The sequence below is a fragment of the Falco biarmicus genome, chromosome 5 (assembly GCF_023638135.1).
Source record: "Falco biarmicus isolate bFalBia1 chromosome 5, bFalBia1.pri, whole genome shotgun sequence".
Taxonomy (NCBI): domain Eukaryota; kingdom Metazoa; phylum Chordata; class Aves; order Falconiformes; family Falconidae; genus Falco; species Falco biarmicus.
In genome coordinates, this window is record NC_079292.1 from 62,605,829 (window position 1) to 62,624,981 (window position 19,153).

At 38.3% G+C, this 19,153-nt stretch overlaps 1 protein-coding gene across 4 annotated transcripts in view; it reads right to left on the reverse strand.

The window, feature by feature from the left end:
• PARPBP (PARP1 binding protein) overlaps positions 1–19,150 on the reverse strand; it is a 57,435-nt gene extending 38,285 nt beyond the window's left edge. For all 4 annotated transcript variants that reach the window (XM_056341714.1, XM_056341713.1, XM_056341715.1 and 1 more), the window contains exons 1-5: positions 19,044–19,150; positions 17,239–17,391; positions 7,298–7,528; positions 5,466–5,576; positions 3,918–4,088 (exon numbers count right to left, since the gene is read on the reverse strand). In XM_056341714.1, coding sequence (XP_056197689.1) covers positions 3,918–4,088; positions 5,466–5,576; positions 7,298–7,528; positions 17,239–17,388 — 663 coding nt within the window. In that variant the 5' untranslated portion in view covers positions 17,389–17,391; positions 19,044–19,150. The remainder of the gene's footprint in view (positions 1–3,917; positions 4,089–5,465; positions 5,577–7,297; positions 7,529–17,238; positions 17,392–19,043) is intronic.
• Between the last annotated feature and the right edge of the window lie 3 nt (positions 19,151–19,153).

The window sequence follows — 19,153 nt, forward strand, 5'->3', positions numbered from 1 at the left end:
GATCTTATGATAAATATTTGCAAGATCAATACTTTAATAGTGCAGCAGTATGAAAAAACCATACAAGTCAAAGCAAAAATGACCCGGCTAATCTGATATCTAGATTGGCCTTTTAACAGCTTAAAAAAATGTTAACATAACATTTTATACAGTTTATATAATTTTTTCATTGTTGCTGCTGTTTAAATGCTTGTACTGACCTCAAAAACTAGTCTTGGAGTCAGAGGACTGTCTGTGACCCAAGAACAATTTTAACATAAGTATGTAAAAGTTGACATCAGTAGTGTATCTGTTTTCAGAGATGCAAATGAAAATAACGTATATTCAAAGCTTCTGAAAAAATACAACAGTTAAGGCTTCTATCATCACAGGTACCCAATTTGGAAAGTCTCCATATGTTTTTAAATGCTATAAAGACACTGAAAACAAGAGATGTCCCAAAGCAGTACCAAAACCTTAAATGACAACCCCTCAAACTTTAAGGCAACAGTCAGAATAAAAAGCTTAGTAGTTCTTCAGAATGGTGAAAGATAACAATCCAATATGCTTAACACAGATTCAGTAATATTAATTCTACATAGAAGTTTTAATTTCAGACTTTACAGCTAAATCATAAAGCTTGTAGGACTGGAAAGAGTACAATGGGATTACTCTAGCAAAGAATGTATACCTGTCAGTATCCCTGCCTTTTTGTTAAAGATTACCTGTGGATGAAGTACAGTTCATAGGACCCTGCCTTCCCAATGGGAAATATACTAGCTTTGCAAGATTTCTACAAAACACAGATGCCAGAAAAGAAGACTTCTTTACATGGTAGAGAAGTTTTCCCTCTGGCAACTCTGAGGAAGAAGTAATAAATCCAGTCCAAACACATACTTTTTTTTTTTTTTTTTTTTTTTTTTTTTTTTTTTACACAATGTTAACAGAACATTAGGAGCTAAAATAATTAATCCTGGAACTGAGATTTCATAAATTTTCCACATTTATTCAACCATAAAAATCTGAGAATGCAGCTTCTTCAGTGACTTTTACATACCCATACTGCTTTTCCTTGGTCTGCTGTTGTCTGGACTGAGGCCACTGTGCATGCAAAATTTGATTATTTAGAATATGAGGGACTATAGTGGTTCTTTGGAGAAAGAATTCTTACTTATCTTATCCCAAGTATTTTTGAGATGGCTCTGTGTTGATTATAACTACTGTAAGCATAAATGCACCTCACATACCAAACCAGATTCTTTAACCTCTGTGAGCACTGCACATTAATGCTGTAAGCTTCTTATATTCCCATACAAGGGCATTGAGGGAAGAGTATACCACTGTCTTGAGGGTGTTTTTTCCAGCTCTGTGCCTTTCAGAATAAAATGAGCAGGACTCTCCCATATCAATGACATTTTGAAGAGTATTTCAAGGCTGATCAAGCTGCAAATGACTGGAAAGTATTACCCTCCCCGAATTCTGAGTGAAAGCTGAAAAAACTGCAATACCGCCCTTTTAAACCTTGGCCTCTTTTTTAGTGAGCATGTCAAGGCAGGGTTTTGTCACCAGGTTGCTCTCAGAGCAATTTGTAGACAGAAATCCTTCAGATTCTAGACATCTCAAGTTTAACAAATGCACAGAAAAATGCTGGTTTACTATTTAACAAAAATACTTACACCACTTTAAAACTTAATCAGATTGTAATGCATTGTTAATGGCTTGGCTTTCTTATTGTTAATACTGCTTTGTGATGTTTGTTTAACTCAGCCTCATTGCTATATTGGGTTTGCATGGTGAGGTTTTGCTAGCAGGGGGGCTACAGGGGTGGCTTCTAGGGGAACCTTCTAGCAGCCTCTTACATCTGGCAGAGCCAATGCCAATTGGTTCCAAAATGGACCCACTTCTGGCCAAGGCCAAGTCCATCAGCAACACTGGTTAGCACCTCTGTGATAACATTTTTAAGAAAGGCAAAAAAGCCCAAAAAAGCTGCACAACTGCAGCTGGAGAGGAGAGTGAGAATACATGAGAGGAATAACTCTGCAGACACCAGGGTCAGTGAAGGAGGAGGGCAAGAGATGCTCCAGGCACCAGAGCAAAGATTCCCCTGCAGCCCTTAGTGAAGGCCATGGTGAGGCAGCTGTGCCCCTGCAGCCCCACAGAGGTTAACAGTGAAACCGATATCCACCTGCAGCCTGTGGAAGACCCCACACCAGAGCAGACAGATGCCTGAAAGAGGCTGTGACCCCATGGGAAGCCCACACTGGAGCAGGCTTCTGGCAGAACCTGTGGCCCTGTAGAGAGAAAAGCCCACAGTGGAGCAGTCTGTTCCTGGAGGACTGTACCTCATGGAAGGGCCCCACGCCGGAGCAGTTTGTGGAGAACTGCAGCCTGTGGGAAGGACTCACACTGGAGAGGTTCAGGGAAGACTGCCTCCTGTGGAAGGGACTCTATGCTGGAGCCAGGTAAGAGTGTGAGGAGTTCTCCCCCCAAGGAGGAAGGAGCAGCAAAATGAACATGTGATGAACAGACTGCAACCATTGTTCTCCATCCCCCTGTGCCACTTTGCAAGGAGGAGGTAGAGAAAACTGGAAGTGAAGTTAAGCTGGGGAAGAAGGGTATGGTGGAAGGGAAGGTGTTTTAAGATTTGGTTTTATTTCTCATTATCCTACTCTGATTTGATTGGTAATAAATTAAATTATTTTTTTCCCCCCCCGAAGTTGAGTCTTTTTTGCCTGTGACAGTAATTGGTGGATGATCTCTCTCTGTCCCCATTTCAACACATGAGCTTTTCTTTATATTTTCTTTCCCCTGTCCAGCTGAGGAGGGGAGTGATAGCATGGCTTTGGTGGGCATCTGGTGTCCAGCCAGGGTCAACTCACCAGGACTGATTTCAGAGATATTTGGTCTAATGCCATCTTTTCCTTCCTTTGCCTTTTTTCTTTGATATGAATATTCATGACCTCACTTCACACTGTCTACCAGGACTTCAAAATTTTAAAAGCAATAATAAAACCCCCATATATTTTTTTTAAGAAAGCTGAACTTTTTCAGGATTTCAGTCACTGTTTGGTATGAACAGTCTTGATGCCTGTTTTTATGATATCATGTTTTAGAGCTCTAGAGGTACTCATGCACACAGTTGTTCCTCTGTGCATCATTAGATCTCATGACCAAGCCAGCACCCGTTTCTTCACACAGATTCTCTGTTGTCTCTTTTTAACCTAGGAATCACATTTACGGTGGTATTTGACTTGGCTTGCAAACGTCAGCCTTGCACATGAGATTAAAGCAACATTTTGTGTTTATAGATCTATTACATTGCCCCTGGTCTACAGCAAGTTTCATTCGATACACTGTTATGGTTCAACCCCAGCCAGCAACTAAGTATCATGAAGCAGCTCATTCAATCCTCCCACCCTGGTGGGGTGGGGAGGTGAATCAGAAAAAGGTAAAACCCATGGGTTGAGATAAGATAAGACAAGTTTAATAATTGAAATGAAGTAAAATATTATTATTATAGTAATAAAAAGGAAAGAGGGAGATATAAGAATAAAACTCAAGAAAAATAATTGATGCACAATACAACTGCTCACCACCCACTGACGGATGCCCAGCCAGTCCCTGAGCAGCTATCAGCCCCTCCCAGCCAACTCCCCCCAGTTTATATATTGAGCATGACATCCTGTGGTATGGAATATCTCTGTGGCTAGTTTGGGTCAGCTGGATTCTGCTCCCCCCAGCTTCTTGTGCACCTCCTCACTGGCAGAGCATGGGAAACCGAGAAGTCCTTGACTTAAGAGTAAGCACTATTCAGCAATAACTAAAACATCAGTGTGTTATCAACATTATTCTCATAGTAAATCCAAAACACAGAACTGTGCCAGCTACTGGGAAAAAAAAATAATTCTATCCCAGACAAAACCAGGACATACACTTACCAAGAAAATAGACATTTCGCTCTTCTGTGAGGCATGTTTTAGGTTAGTGAAGGCATCTCTACCAAGTCCTCTGTCAGGAACATTTAAAATACGAGCCAATGCCAGATCATCCTTAGAATTCACCAGCAAGCTTAAATATGAACAAACACACTTCTTTGCTAGGCCTGTCACCTGTATAAGAAAGCATCACACAAATTGGTCATCCTGCTGCTGAATTATGGTGGTTTTTTTTAAATATATTTAGGTATGTACTGACATGATTTTTGGAAAGAGTAAGAATTTCACCTTGCATAATTTCAAAATGTTACTTCATGTATGGGGATTCTGGAAGCATTGACAAAAGCAGGTATGATTACTATGTTGAAGTTACATATAGTGTGCTTGAATATTCACAAAATATTTGAGGGTTGGATCTCTAGCTATTAAAATTGGCTATCAATTTCTATTTGGACACCTCTTCAGATATTCCTTTTCTATCCCAAGGTAAAATACTAGCACCATTAAACCACATAAGGATTTGTCATTAACCTCAAATAGGCTAATATTTTAAACAACTTGCCAGCTCTGCAGAAGATTCAGTAATTTTTGCCTTGGCTCCCAGGGGATGTCAATCACAGAAACTCCACTGATTGAGTTTGGACATAAATTGTGGCCTAGATCCACCCACATAACCAAAACATAACATTGTATGCTTATATTGCAGCACTGTTCTGGACCCTGTAAGAACAACGGTCCCAGAACTGAAGAATTTACAGTTTTGTCACAAGCAAAGAAAAGATGAAGAAAAGGCCATGAACAAAAGGAAAGATAATGAGAAGACCTATTTTTTCTACGGAATTTCCTCCTTATTCAACAGGATGTATACAACAAAAATCTAGGCAGTAAACAAACCAAACATATATGTGTGACAGTGAAAAGATAGACAAGAGAAGGAAAAAAAAGGAAGGAGTATTTTTACTACACAAGTCAGAGCAGCAAGAAAGCCATTATGTTAGTGGTAGAAGAAGTACTATCTAGGGGAGAACCTCAGTTCAGAAAATATTTTCTTGTTCAGAAATATTTTGAATTGTACCCACATATTGAATTGAAATTGCCACTTACGAGAAAAGCAAGTTTGGAAATTAACTAAAGTGCCAGCATTTTAAGCGTTGTTATAGAGTATTCTGAGATTCTTGTTTTAAGGGTTGAAAGGGTAAAAGGAAAAAATCCAGTATTCCAGAAAGTTCTCAAGTCCTCTACTATGACAGACAAACCTTGTTTCCTTTGCTACAGCTAACACTGCAGTGGGTATTCAGATTTCTTCTGTAAGGGAGAATGAGCTAACAAAGTGAAATCAAAGAAGTTTACTTCACCTACAACTTTACTTTGTAGCATTGGGCAAATCATTTAACTCTTAGTCAAGACAATGTTTTATTGATGGTGTACTTGTAGAAAAATTTATTCCCTGGTGATTCAAGGCAGATTAAGTCTACAGCAAATGCCTGCTTCACAGAAGGACTGTCTTCAATATATATGGAACATTACAAAAGAGATAGAAATAATTTTTACCTTCACATTCTCCTGGCCCTGTCTGTTGACCGGTGTGGGAGGAGTAGAAGGAACAGAAACATTATTTTCTTGTGCATTCTGTATGCCAGAAATAAATTCCAACAGTTGAGCCTGTAGTAAAAAGATCAGAATAAACTTAAATATGAAGATGACTAGAAAGCAAAAGTAGTATTACAACCAGGTGAAACTACGTCACTGCCAGTTTACTACTGTTTTGAGTTAACACAGACCTCATGACCTACTTTTGGTTTACAGTCTTTAGCAGAGAAATGAGGTGCAAGGGTCAAACTATCTTAGAAAAGGTATCTCAAACAGTTACCTAATACACTCAAACTAAAAGTGGCTGCTTATGTTTTGGAGAACTTCTAATATGTTCTACCATGTTCAGGGAGAGCTCTTTAACCTACCAGAGTTCTCTACCTTCCCTATGAAAACAGGAAGAAAAGAAACCCCAAAATCGCAGTTTCCATGCCTTTCTCCTGTGCTTCAGTTCTCCTTGTAATCTTTTTTTGTGTTTAATAATCACATGAGTGTTTTGAATGTAGGTTCTCTGAACCTTTAAGGAAGTAGACAAGCTGGTTACAAGCATACTTGTCACAGAATCATACAATAATTTAGGTTAAAAGGGACCTATAGGGATCACCTAGTACAAACCCATGCTTGAAGCAGGACCAGTTTGACCAGGTTGCTCAGTGACATGTTGAGTGAGCTAAGTTTTTAATATCTCCAAAGACGAGATTCCATATGTTCTCTGGGCAACCTGTTAGTGATATTTGACCACTTTTTCATGGAGAAAGCTATTCTTACTAGGCCTGGAAGGTAAACAGTTTTAATCATGCTGTAACTAATAACTCATGGTACATTCATAATATACCTCAGTCCAATTAATGTTCAGTAACTGGCATATCTTCCCTCATATTAAAATTGCCATCTAATTAAACATATATCAAATGAAGAAGATTAAATAAACATAATTTAAGTCTGCAATGCTGAGAGCAGGCAGTAAAAGCAGACAACTACTCTCTAATTCTCATTACAAACTAGAAGTATATGCATCTAAATCCAACATTCATTAACTTTTTCAGTATCAATATCCTCTGTCCTTTGACTTTTCTATGCTCTAGAAGCACAGGATCAAATAAAATCATGCGGAATGTTTGTTTTTCAAACTTGTCTTAATTGCTACTTACATATATTTTTATTCAATAACAGAGATTAATCAAATTCATTTTTCACACTTTTATTAGAGTAAGAGTGGAATACACACAAAAACTTCTCTAGAGTATAGCCTCACATGCAGTGTCATAAGAACATCTGAAGATGCAATAAACTGCAATAGTACTGCAGACTGGCTGAAGTGGAATCTTTTCTGGTTTCTGGAAAAATCTAAAATGGAACTATATGTAGTATAGGGTAGTTTCTGCTGTTAAGTGAGTGGTATTTTTAAGGTGATGATCATCAAAAATATTTTGACTGCATATCAACATACAACCAAAACTCCATGACACATGTTAATCACTAAGCTTTGTTCCAGTCTTACCAAATCTCTACAGTTCATTTTTCAGTTCCATTTCTGGCAAAGTGTGATATACTTATAGAAGAGCTGTGGGACCCACCCATTTAGCAGGAAAACAGAAAGAAATAATTTTGAGTAAATTTAAGATCTCTTTAAAAGATTTAGTAATTTAAAGTCATTGCTTCCCCAATAGAAGAGCAAAGTAACTTGTGAATAATTCGGAGCTCCTGCTTATATTTAGAAGTGTCATAAATCCGTAACTGGAATCAAAATTATGTCAGAACAATATAAGAGATCAAGCAAACAAAATACTTACAGGGGCTATGCTTTCATCTTCAGATACAAGTCCAAGACCACAGCATTTCTGACATATGTCTATTAGATCTAACATATTGCTTCTTTCTAAGAAGGCATGATAGGCTTTTTTTACGTCAGCATAATTTTCAGGTTCTTTCATGTTTTTGTATGATAATCCCAGTTTGTCATGTAAAAAATACTTCCAAGTTTCCAACACGTCACTAAGTGATACTGTGAAATCTCCATGGTGCTAATAAAACAGAAAAATGCAAAAATAGTATTGGTTATAAATAAAAAAGTATTCAGCATAGGTTTAAAACTAACTTTTAAAAAAGATGCATTTCAAAAAATAAACCTCTTACAACCTAAATATTTATTATAAACAAAGTCTTACTTGAAGTTCTTCCAGTGCTTTGCCTTTACAGTTGAGTATTGTTACATGCAGTATTTGTTCCTGATACCAGGTATGTACCTTGAACTTCACTCATAAGAAAAAACATTGACTTTTTTACAGGACTGCGGCTTACATAAAGTTATTTGCAGAAATAGTTTTCAGTGTGGCAGGCATTTACATCCCAAAGGCAGTAGATATAGCTCTATTACCTTGCTTCAAGCAGTCATCTGGGAAAATACATGCTATGTCAAAAAAAAAAAAAACAAACCTGCTTTTCCTTTGTTAGTATAGTTATACTTTATCATAACACTGATAGTGTTACTAACAAATACATTAAAACAATGCACACCTACCCATTACTAGGACCTTGACTAATGTTAACTGTACAGTATAGGCCAGAATCTTATACCCAGCTTCTGGCCCACTCTCCCTGTCAAAATTATTAGATTACATTCCATGTACCCCTCTGCCTTCTCCCCAACCTCCAAAATGGAAAAAAAAAAAAAAGTTTTACAGTTTATCAGAAATTTATCAAGAATTAGAGATTAACAAAGAGTTAAATTAAAAGAGCAGATAAAGGGGGTACATGACAACAAATACATGGGTAGCAAAAAAACCTAAGCATTTTCTTTGCAACTGGAGAACCTTTTCCTATTCTAGGCAAAAAAAAAGAAAATTAAAATTTATCACAAACTTAAGAGGCTTGTAACACAGTTAAAGTCCCTCTTTTCTTTCCAACTCTTGAGAGGAATGCTCTGTTGACCTTTGGTGGACAGAAGCAGAAAATGTATAAAACTAATGACTAAAGGTTTAATTTACATACTAGTTCATAATTTTTTTCAAAAGATTTACAGTGGGGGCATCTGCTATTGCTACACTTTTAGGCAGAGGTTTATTAAGTAATCATGCCTAACTAGTTAGAAGAGTGAAGCAATAAGCTTGCAGTTTTCTTGTGCAGTTCTAAACTAAAGGGTAAAAAAAGAATAAACTTTTCTTTAAAAGTTATCTCTACATGGGAGAACAGAAGAGACTAAGAAAAAGAGAATGTATGCAGTCCATAATGCTACATGGCATCTCATTTATGAGGGAGAAGTAACTAAAGAACCATAGGTTTTAACAAAACTGGCATGGCTGAAGTTTATAAGTATGGCAGCAGGGCACGAATGGCAAACAAAAAGGTGAAAGCATCACCACAGATACGAACAGACAGTGGAATTCAAATTCAGAGGAATTTAAAAAACAAGCCAAGTAAGCAACAAAGCCTTGTTACTTGAGTCACAGATCAAGTGATGTTACTGAATGCAAGGCAGCTAACCATCCAGTTGTATCAGTAAAACTAGAGGAGAGAGCAGTTACTGCTGAACTCTTGAGCAAGAAATAATTAGGTACAATACATAGCCCTATAGCAAAGTATTGTTATTTTTTAAACCAAGTGATTCACGCTTGCGAGGAAGGGGTGGAGGGGATCAGCTCACTGAGCATCAGAGGTTTTAAGTCTTCCAGTTCAGCACAGGTGTAACAAGGAACTGCAAGAAACCTGAGCCTGTCTCTTGTGGCTGCCAACAAAGGAGATGAGTGTATTGTCAGTGGTCAAAGACTGCAATACTGAAGAAGCCAGAAAAATCAGTTTCAATCTGTGTAAACCAAGCTATGCACAGGAAGAATTCCATTAAGATGCAACTTATATAAGTGAAAATACATGCTAACATAGAATTCTGCTACTGATTAGATTGAGCTAAAGACTGCAGAGACAAAACACAGTGTCTGGGATGCAGGATTACATACATATTCCTGGCCTCTGCAATTCAGAATCTGGTCCTTTATTCAATTGTTAACCTGTTTTTTTATCTCTTGACCACTGCCCCTGGACTTGCACTACTGTACTGTTCTCTGCCTTGCCAAAATTCGGCCTAAGAGATGCTGATCTCCCTTACACACCCATACCTCATTATATCCTGTGCCTATTTTCGCCTTGCTCCCAAATCTTGATGTCTTACTCAACATCCACCACAATCTGTTTTCTCATAGCCATGTTTATTGCAGTCCTTTCCATACTACCATACTCTAAAACCTCCCAGTGTCAACTTGCCCACCACCACTTCCTCTTTCTCCTGTAATCTTGCAGCTTCCTTACTACTTGCTCTTACCTCTCCTCTGAAACAGAGCAAGGTCTTAAAAAGATTAGTCAGAATGAGCTTGGTACAATGCTCTGGGTGATGCTCTGTTTGTGTTGAGTAAAGAATGTACTCTGAAAAGTACTCTGAATAAGGAAAGGTTCCACTAACAAAATTAAAGGAATGTACCACTGATGATAAAGGAACGTGCTCTGAATAATTAGAAAAGATAAGGTGGGCACCTGAAAGAGATAAGGAGACCATGAGTCAGGAAATTGTTGAACAAAGGAAGTTGAAAGGCTTAGTCTACCTAGATCCCACTTATGAATAGAATGATTACGTGTCAAAATCAAATGAATATGTATGTAAAGATGTTGTAACCTCTCACAAACTTTTTAAAATACCTAACTTTTCACTGAAAACTTTGGAGCTAGTTTGTCCAATGTGAATTGGCTAGCTCCCCAATTTGGCACGAAATACCTTTGCTGCTTAAAGACAAAATCCATCTCTGAGCAGTTACTCTGCTGTTTTGGCATCATTTCACAACTACTATTTTTGTCCACACTCAGCTCTGATCTACAGACTAGTCCCTACTTCGTACCCTTACTTTTTCAGCTAAGGTCCTTCTATTTGAGTTAGACCTCAGAACACATGCAACAAGTAATTTTGCATCTGTAGCAAATTTTCCAGTTTTCACTAAGGAAACTGAGTTCATGCTACTGGTACCTAAAGCATATGACAGAAAAAAAAAAAAAAAAAAAAAAAAAAAAAGAGCTGTATTATACAGTCATGTAACATGACATAAATGTCCTGCGACTGAGTGACAAGCTTTGCTTTGCTACATCAATAATGGCAGATAACTCCCATCTAGCCCAAAGGTTTTATTTCATGTTTTAACATTAAGCGACTTTAATCTGCATAAAAGTGATTACTTACTAACACCATTAGCAACTGAATACAAAACTAAATACGCAAACAGGTCAGCAGCAATTGTAATAATTTAAGTTGTTCCAGCCCAAAAGATCCCTCCTTAGGGTTCTAGCATACTTAGCACAACTTTCCCAATAGACCTGGTTAAATATACAATTCCAAAGTCCTGAAAGTCAACTCCTTCAATATTGCCTAAGCAGAGAACTAGGAGTGAAAATGAAAGAGTACTCACAGATATTATTTTTAGAGCACTTTTTTGCCTTCTAGTTTGTGCATGGGCTACAATAATTCAGCACTATGAACTTGCCTGCTATCCCACAGATTACCACAATATTAAAATGGCATACATGTTTTCTGAAAAGCACTTATTTTCCATTTCAGACCTCAAAAAATTAAACATGTAATCATATTATAATCCAATTTAAACATAGCAAAACAGCAGTAGGTTGAATAAAAAAGAAGATTAAAAAGTTTTCTCACTTTGTTTTGAAACAAAATTCTCCAGAACTACCAAGTTAAAGTACAACTTCAATATGATATCTAATAAATCAAAACCTTTCCTCATCAGACCAAGGACCTGCAGAAATTCACAAAATTTATACTAGTGCTGCAAAAATATTTTAAATCCAAATAAAACCGCACTCCAGATATTAACCTTCATGATCAAGTGCTCACTATGACAGTGTATTCCATTAATTATAGAGTCAATTTGTCAAGAATCTCTGGTTTTAAAATTAATTTTAAAAAATATTGGTGTTTCAGTAAGCATGTACCAACTAGCTAATACCTTAAGGAAGTTAAAAAAGTTCCATACTTTCATTCCATGATGTTGTAAGTATTGTGTTTCATAGGCATAGAAACAATGAAGTATTATGAAGCACTTTCACTTCTTGTTAGTGCAGTATTCTCAGTTTCCTTGGACTCTTGCCTTAGAAAGTCTGAAATCCAGCAGCAACATTTAATGCCTACAGACAACATACTTTAGTATTTTGTAAGTATTGCAAGCTTTCTAGGGCTAACTACACAGCCAAGCAGCTTCCATTTTGACAGAAAATTGTTTTAAAAAACATGAAGTCACGTGTGTGTCAGCAATATCACATTCTTTCCTGCCCTTCTCAAACAAATGGTCTCTGCCCATTTTTGGAATATGTGTGTTCAAGACTGCCATGCTTAACCTCCACAGAAGTGTTGTCTCTAGTTCTATTATTTTCAGGCATACTCCTCAAATGCAGTATTGTTGTCTGGTATTGCCCTCAAGCTGTGTGATTCTGCAGTCTTGTCACTTCTGGTCCTACTGAGTCTTGCTTGCTTCTGTACACTTTCACACAAGACATAAGTTCCCAAACTGTGGTATATAAAGCACAATAAAGTATTTTAAAGCAGCATTTTTAGTAAGTTTCCCACTCCAGTGAACGCCGATAGTGCCATGCACAGATTTAGAAGGTGGTTCATACATGTGCAAGTGAATAGACATATGCATCTAATATTTATTATATTGCAATCTGCCAGAAGCAAAGCCAGTGAAGATACAGGCCAATATCCCAAGCTTGGAGAAATGCCAGTATACCTTGCATGGATAATTGTTTGGGACTGAACACCTTTTTTGGGGGGGGCAGGGGCAAGCAACACTGTGGGGTGTCAAGGGGAAAAGTACCAGGATCAAAGAGAGTAGAAGTATGCTCAGTTTAAGGAGGTCTGGAGAGCTACAGTAGGGTGAGTAGAAGAGTTAGTAGTTGCAACAATAAGATCCTGAAACAGACAAAGTAAGAACTGTACTCATCCAAGCAACAAACTCCTACTTTCTAAAGTGAACACTATCAACTATAGCAGTAATAAAAACAAGACAGAAAATGTAGCACACTCTTGGTTAAAAAAAAAAACAAAACAAAAGAGCCCTACACCACATTCTTGCTTCCCCTTCCACCCCTCAAAACAGAAGCATGTAATACTATAGAGAAGAAAGGGAGGCGGGGAGAAGAGGAAGCCTTATCAAAAAACTAAAGAGGGTGCCTCAAGATTTAAGTAGCAACAGTTTAACACAGTTAAAACTACTCCAGCTGTTAAGCAACCCAAAAACACTAGAAACAGTAACTACTAATGCTTTGGTTACACAGGGTATAGGGAAAGACAGCAGAACAGTCTCAGGGCATCATTTGCTTTTAAAAAAATGCAATTAAATATGCATTACTTCAACCTTTCTTCTATAAAATGTCAATGTTTGGTTGGGGTTTTTTTCCTCAAAAAAGAGCCTGTCCCTTGTAGAGAAGACTACTCAGCACTAGTGAGACCACATCTGAATACTGTGTCCAGTTCTGGGCTCCTCAGTACAAGGGAGACATACTGACATACTGGAGAGAGTACAAAGTCCAGAGAATCACCCACAAAGATTAAGGGACGGGAGCATCTCACGTATGAGGAAAGGCTAAGAAAGTTGGGGTCATTTAGGCTGGAAAAGAGAATGCCCAGGGAGGATGTAATCAATGTATATAAATATCTAGAGAGAGGGTACAAAGAGGATGGAGCCAGGCTCTTTTTTAAGGTGCTCAGTGGCAAGCCCAGAGACACTGGGTACAAACAGAACGAAACACAGGAGGTTCCCGCTGAACATTAGGAAGCACTCTTCTACTGTGAGGGTGATTAAGTACTGGCACAGTCTGCTCAGGGAGGTTGTGGAGTCTCCATTCTTGGAAATACTCAAAAGCCATCTGCACATGGTCCTGGACAACTGGCATTATGTGGCCCTGCTTGAGGAGACAGGTTGGACAAGGTAACCTCCAGAGGTCCCCTACAACATCAACCATTCTGTGAAAAATTAATTATACTGAAGAACAGCCAAGACAATGCCTCTTAGTAGCATCCTTACATATGTTACAAGCAACATCGTATAAAATTGCTACAAAGTTGGTAGGAGTCTCATTACCAAAAGGAAGACAGATAAAACTATTTAAGGGAGTAAGGCTGTAAAGCAACTTTGCATTTTTCTTTATTTGTCAACATAGAAACAAGATTATTTGGGAAAACAATTCAAGAAATGCAAGAACCTCAACAGAACATATTTTTTCAGATAGTGTACAAAATGTAGTCATGGAAGCACAGGGTAGAACTAATCACACACAAAGCTGGATTTCATGCAGAATCAGAAAGAGACAAAAACAAATTTCTGAAGGGAAAATGTATTTCTAAAAACAACAACGAAGCACTTTCTCCTCCAGTGTCACAGTCCCAGTGCTAGAATAGAAATTTACAAAATATTTAAGACAAGTCTAAGAATCTAAATGGACAGACTCGAGAAAAAAAAGAAGTTTTATATGATGTCTCATTTTCCCCCAATAGTAGCTAAAACAGCCATGGTCTGAAAATGACAAGTAAGTATTTGTCCTAATAGCTACAACACAAAGTATTTTCAGAGGAATTCAAAGCATATGATTTTTTTTCCTTTTATCCCCGCTATTTGATCAATGTTTATCACACTGCTTGCTACCCTTATTTTTGGTGAAATTTAAGACTAGTAAGTTAGAAGACTTTGAAACTTTTCTGGATTTCTCAAAAAAAGCTTTGTTATTTTTCATTTTTACTGCTGATACAGATAACATTAAAACACCAATACCATCACAACTGTCCAGGTTCCTAAAGAAAGAGAATAGGTTTTTGTTGTTTGTGGTAGCTTAGGGTTTTTTTCAACCCAGTGAGTCAACAGCATGTTAGCACAGTTATTTTTCATGCAGTAACTTACTTCATCATAATAGACTTCTATTCCATGGGTGTTATGTTAACAATATGAAATTATTGTACTTAAATGAGAGATCTAACAAGGGACATAACATGGTGAAAATTTATTAAATTGATTACAGCTTATGAAAAAGACTTTGTCTTTAGTTAGGAATCATTTAACTTGGACAGTGAGCTCAGGGAGCTCAAGGATATCTTTAAGGAGCAGGTGGTGTTTGCCCTGAGCCCCACGAACAAGCAAGAGATGAGCAGAACCATCGAGACAACAAGTATTGTGTGCAGCTGTGTCACAATGGTAACATCACCACATTCGGGCATTGGGCCAACATCCCTGGCACGTGTGAACCTTACAAATCACAAAATACTGCACGCCTGCACTTAGCCTAAACTTAAAAGTTTACATACATAGGTGTGTAAACTATTTTTGTTTTTCACCGAGTATAAAGGTGGGCAAGCTCCAGGACTGGGACAGAAGCCTCACCTACAGATGGACACACAGTGTAGGAATTTTCCCAGTTACCATGAGACTCCTGGTGCCAGCTGCAACTGGGCTTCCCAGCCGAAGTGTGGGCTTGGATGATATTAAGGTGGTAACTGGTGATGTATCCTTTTCTTATTAAAGATCCTTTTGTAGTAAGGATTTGATGTTTCGCTCCTATTGCTCTTTCATCATATTGGGCATAATAACTAGTACTGTTTCCTTTTATCATATTGCATACTATTTTCCTTTATTATATTGTAATATAATAAACTGTGTTTATTCTTATATTTGATTTGGAATTCATTTTTGCTTGGTATCCAGTCAATCAGCAAAACACATGCCCTACAACAATAATACTCTGCATCTTAGTTTGATATTTCAGCACTGAACCAAATAAAACAGCCATATTTAACACTATAAACATCAAAATGGACATCCAACTGAAGAAACTGGATTTCAGAGGCAGCACATGCAAATGCTGGAAAAGTTTTAATCCACATATGGCAGACAAAGTTTATACATACTGTTAATTTGTCTTATCAGACCAACTAGTATAATCAGAAAAAGCAAATTAGGTTTTGAGCACTTGGTCCTTCAGATTTGAAGTAAAAGCAGTATATTTCAAATTTTAATTGTTTGAATTTTTGTTCGATCATATCTGAGAGAAAAGATACTTATAGAGGGGAGGACTGCTTGCTAGAGAAGAAAAAAGGAGAAAGCAGAATGAACTAGTTACTTCTAGGGGAAGGAAAGAGCTTTTTATAAGCTGTTAGGAAGGAAATAACAATGAACCATAAAAATATCATCTTTACCATGTCTGCAATTTTTGACATCCAGCAGAATAACAAGTTCTAGTCCCCCGAGTTAGCTTTGGAAAAATGTTTGTGATTCTCAATGGAGAGTCACACCAAACACGACAAACAGTGATTGCCTCCACAGGTAGTTTTACACTATTGTCTTTTATCACTTATTTTAGAGTTTCTTTTGATGTGCAATAATTTTCTAGTTTTACCTACACAGGTACTGTGAAGACACTGGAATCCTGGCTGGAATATATTACATTCTATGAAGTACAAATGTAGAATCTTGGGATTCTAATATTTCTGCTGTAACATTTTATTTTTTTTAGTGGGGATGAATTGACCAGTGTTATATTTAATGTTCAGACAACAGATACCCCCATTCTGCACATTTTAGACTACAAAACATTTTCTGGTGATTAATTTAGTTAGGTTAAAGAGTGTTCTAGAAATATTTCTTCCAAGACTTAAGCTTCTTCCAGTACAAGTGGTAATTTTTTTAAAGAATACACTGCACCTAGAAGTGCACAAAGTGAAGCAGGTTTTCTGTTTGTTTGGGGTTCTTTGTTGGTTTGAGGGGTTGTTTTTGTTGTTTGTGTTGTGTTTGGTTGGGTTTTTTTTTTAAACTAAAGATTTGTACTACATGTTTAATTTAATATGCAACATTTGGGTAAGTCTTCCAACAACAGTAATTTGTTTTCATCAGTAATTAAGATTATTGACCTAAAAAGATATCTTTAGATTATTAAAGTGACTATTGCAATTGTTCTCATTAGATGAGACACATGCAAAGGCCTGACTGTATGTTGCATCAGTTTCGGTATGTTTCATATGATTGCTAATGCCCAACCTTCCAGCTGTGACAAGCCACAGTACTTCTTACGGAGGCTCTTAAAAGTTACATCTCCTGTTTGTCTTTTGACAGATACTTCTTGTACACATGCAAAGGCGGCCATGTATTTCCTAGTGGTACTGGGAGCATGCTCCAACTTGTATGTATAGGTCTTCATCTGATGAGCCTCAGGAAAAACAGCAGCCAAGAACAGACTTCTACAAGCACAACTCATGCAGCTTATACCAAATCAGTTATGTATGCATACTGTCATGTCATTCCGAAGTGGTTTTGGAGCACTCAGAAAAAAGGTGCATCCCAAATGCCATAGTTCTCCCACCCTCATCTACAGCATAGAACAAACATATGATGGAAATAAAAAGAGGTTACATGATCAGGAAAAAAATACACTAGTATTTAATATTAAAAGTTTTAAACTCAGATATACACTTAGAAAACTTCCATCCTCCCATTTGTCTTGTTTTTCTTTTTCTAAGCCCTTATTCAACAGTATGCTTAATTATACTAATTTTAGTGCCTTGCTGCATCTGACCCTCAGTTAAATCAACAACGAAGTAACCAAAACAGCCATTTCAGGTAGGTGCCTAAGCAAGAAGTCCAGGAATTAAACAAAGTTCAAGATGTACCAAGTCCCAAGAAGTTACTGAATGAATGCTAACCTGTTTATTGACTTCAGCCATCGACAGCTGTAACGCCATCAGCATGTAGTCTGCTCCACATACAGTAGTCCTTTCAGAGTTTGAAAATAAAACCCATTGTCTTCTGAAACACTTGATCCAGTTTAAAATTTTTTGCTGGAAAGCAATCATTGTCTATAATAGAAGATAGAAATAATTAAGAGAAATAAAAATCACTATAGCTATGCAAGAGGTCTATGCATGTCTTCAGCTTCCAAAGAGCTGTGCAAATCCTGTTGCATCTTCTTGCAAATCAAGTTCCTATGTGGATAACTGGCTAGCTGAAAAGGGTCACATAGACATAGTCCAGCTGGCTGGACAAAAATGCACATCGCTCTCAGCTTATCTGAAGTAAAGCAAAATACACTGTCTTTGGCTGTCCTTGTTACACAATAACAGGAAGATTTTGGTGGGAAAAGAATGTTGCAGGTGGGAACAGAAAACTACGGAAGAGAAACTAGGGGTGGGCTTGGTATTTAGGCAACTAACCAATAATGAGCTTAACTTTTGTAATATGTATGAGCTAATTATAAGAAGGCATAAAAGGTGACTGTAAGGTACAATAAACGAAGTCTGCTGATCACTCATATTGAGTGACTGTGTCTTCCCTCCGTCGCAACATTCCTACAATAAACTCTTCCCACTAAACCAAAAGTCTGGTGACGCTTGCTACAACACAGCAGGCATGAAGATAAGGGTTTAAAAGTGCTTATGACTGGCAGGTCTTCATGAAGGCTCCTTACTTGCCTTGTACATTATACCAACATAAAAAAATAACCATTATCATAAACATGATAGCGTTTTGCTGCTGAAAGCAGCCAGTCTGAATGCCCCAGAGAGCACCTTCTATACTACCTACATTCTCTATACATCCAGGCTGGTGTCTATCCAAAAGTTTTAAACCTGGAAACACATTTAACATTTCTAAGACTTACTACCAAACATATCTCTAAATGCTTTTATTACCCATGTAGTCTTTTTCTCCATTCCATAAGTCATTATCTCCCCTATTTCCTTTAGCAATGACTTTCAGTACCAGTTTTGAGTTTGACCTCTTCATGCTTTCATCTTTTTCACCTTCTTGTACTTGTTCTTTCCTGAAACAGTTCCCTATGTGACAGTAGAGGAGCAACACCCATACCACTCACTTTCAGAACACAGAACCAACCTCTTCCTTCATTTCACCAAGCTATGGCACAGTCCACAGCTTTTATTTTTGGTTTTTGGGGTTTTTTTTTATTGGTATAATCAGGAAAAAAATTAAGTGTGGGAGAGGGGCAGGAAAACAGGAGACATCAGGTAACAAGCAGGACCGCAGCAGCAACCACAATTACTTAAACTCTCCAAAATGTTTGGAGGGGCCAATCGACTTTATTATTTTACATTAACATGAACAAAATATGAGGGCCATAGATGATGAAGCAGGTGGGCAGGTGCAAGTCAGTGTAAGGCTGACAAAAAACCTCTCCCTCCCCCCTCTGAGACCTGTCACTCGGAGCCAGCGCCCAGCCAAACAGCCCGAACAAGCCCAAAGCCTGAGAAACAAGCCCCAATCCCTAAACCTTAAGGACCGACATTACCACTAGCGCCACTGCCCTCCCCCCGTCCCGGTTCCCCCGCTGACAACTCCCAGCTGGGGCCTCCTCAGGGGCCGGGCCGGCCCGGGCCGGTCCCCCGCCTCAGGCCCACCGCGGGGCCGCAGCACCCTCGCCTCCGCGGGAGGCCCGCCGCGGCCTTCACGCCCCCCGCACAGCCCGGCGCACTTCCTGCTTCTCTAGCGACATTACCTGCGCGACCAGGAGGACAGCGGCGCCCGCAGCGCGGCAGCCCGGAGGCACGGCTGCCCTCCCCGGCGGTTTGGATTTAAACCCGCCGCCGCCGCCCAATGGGAGCGGGG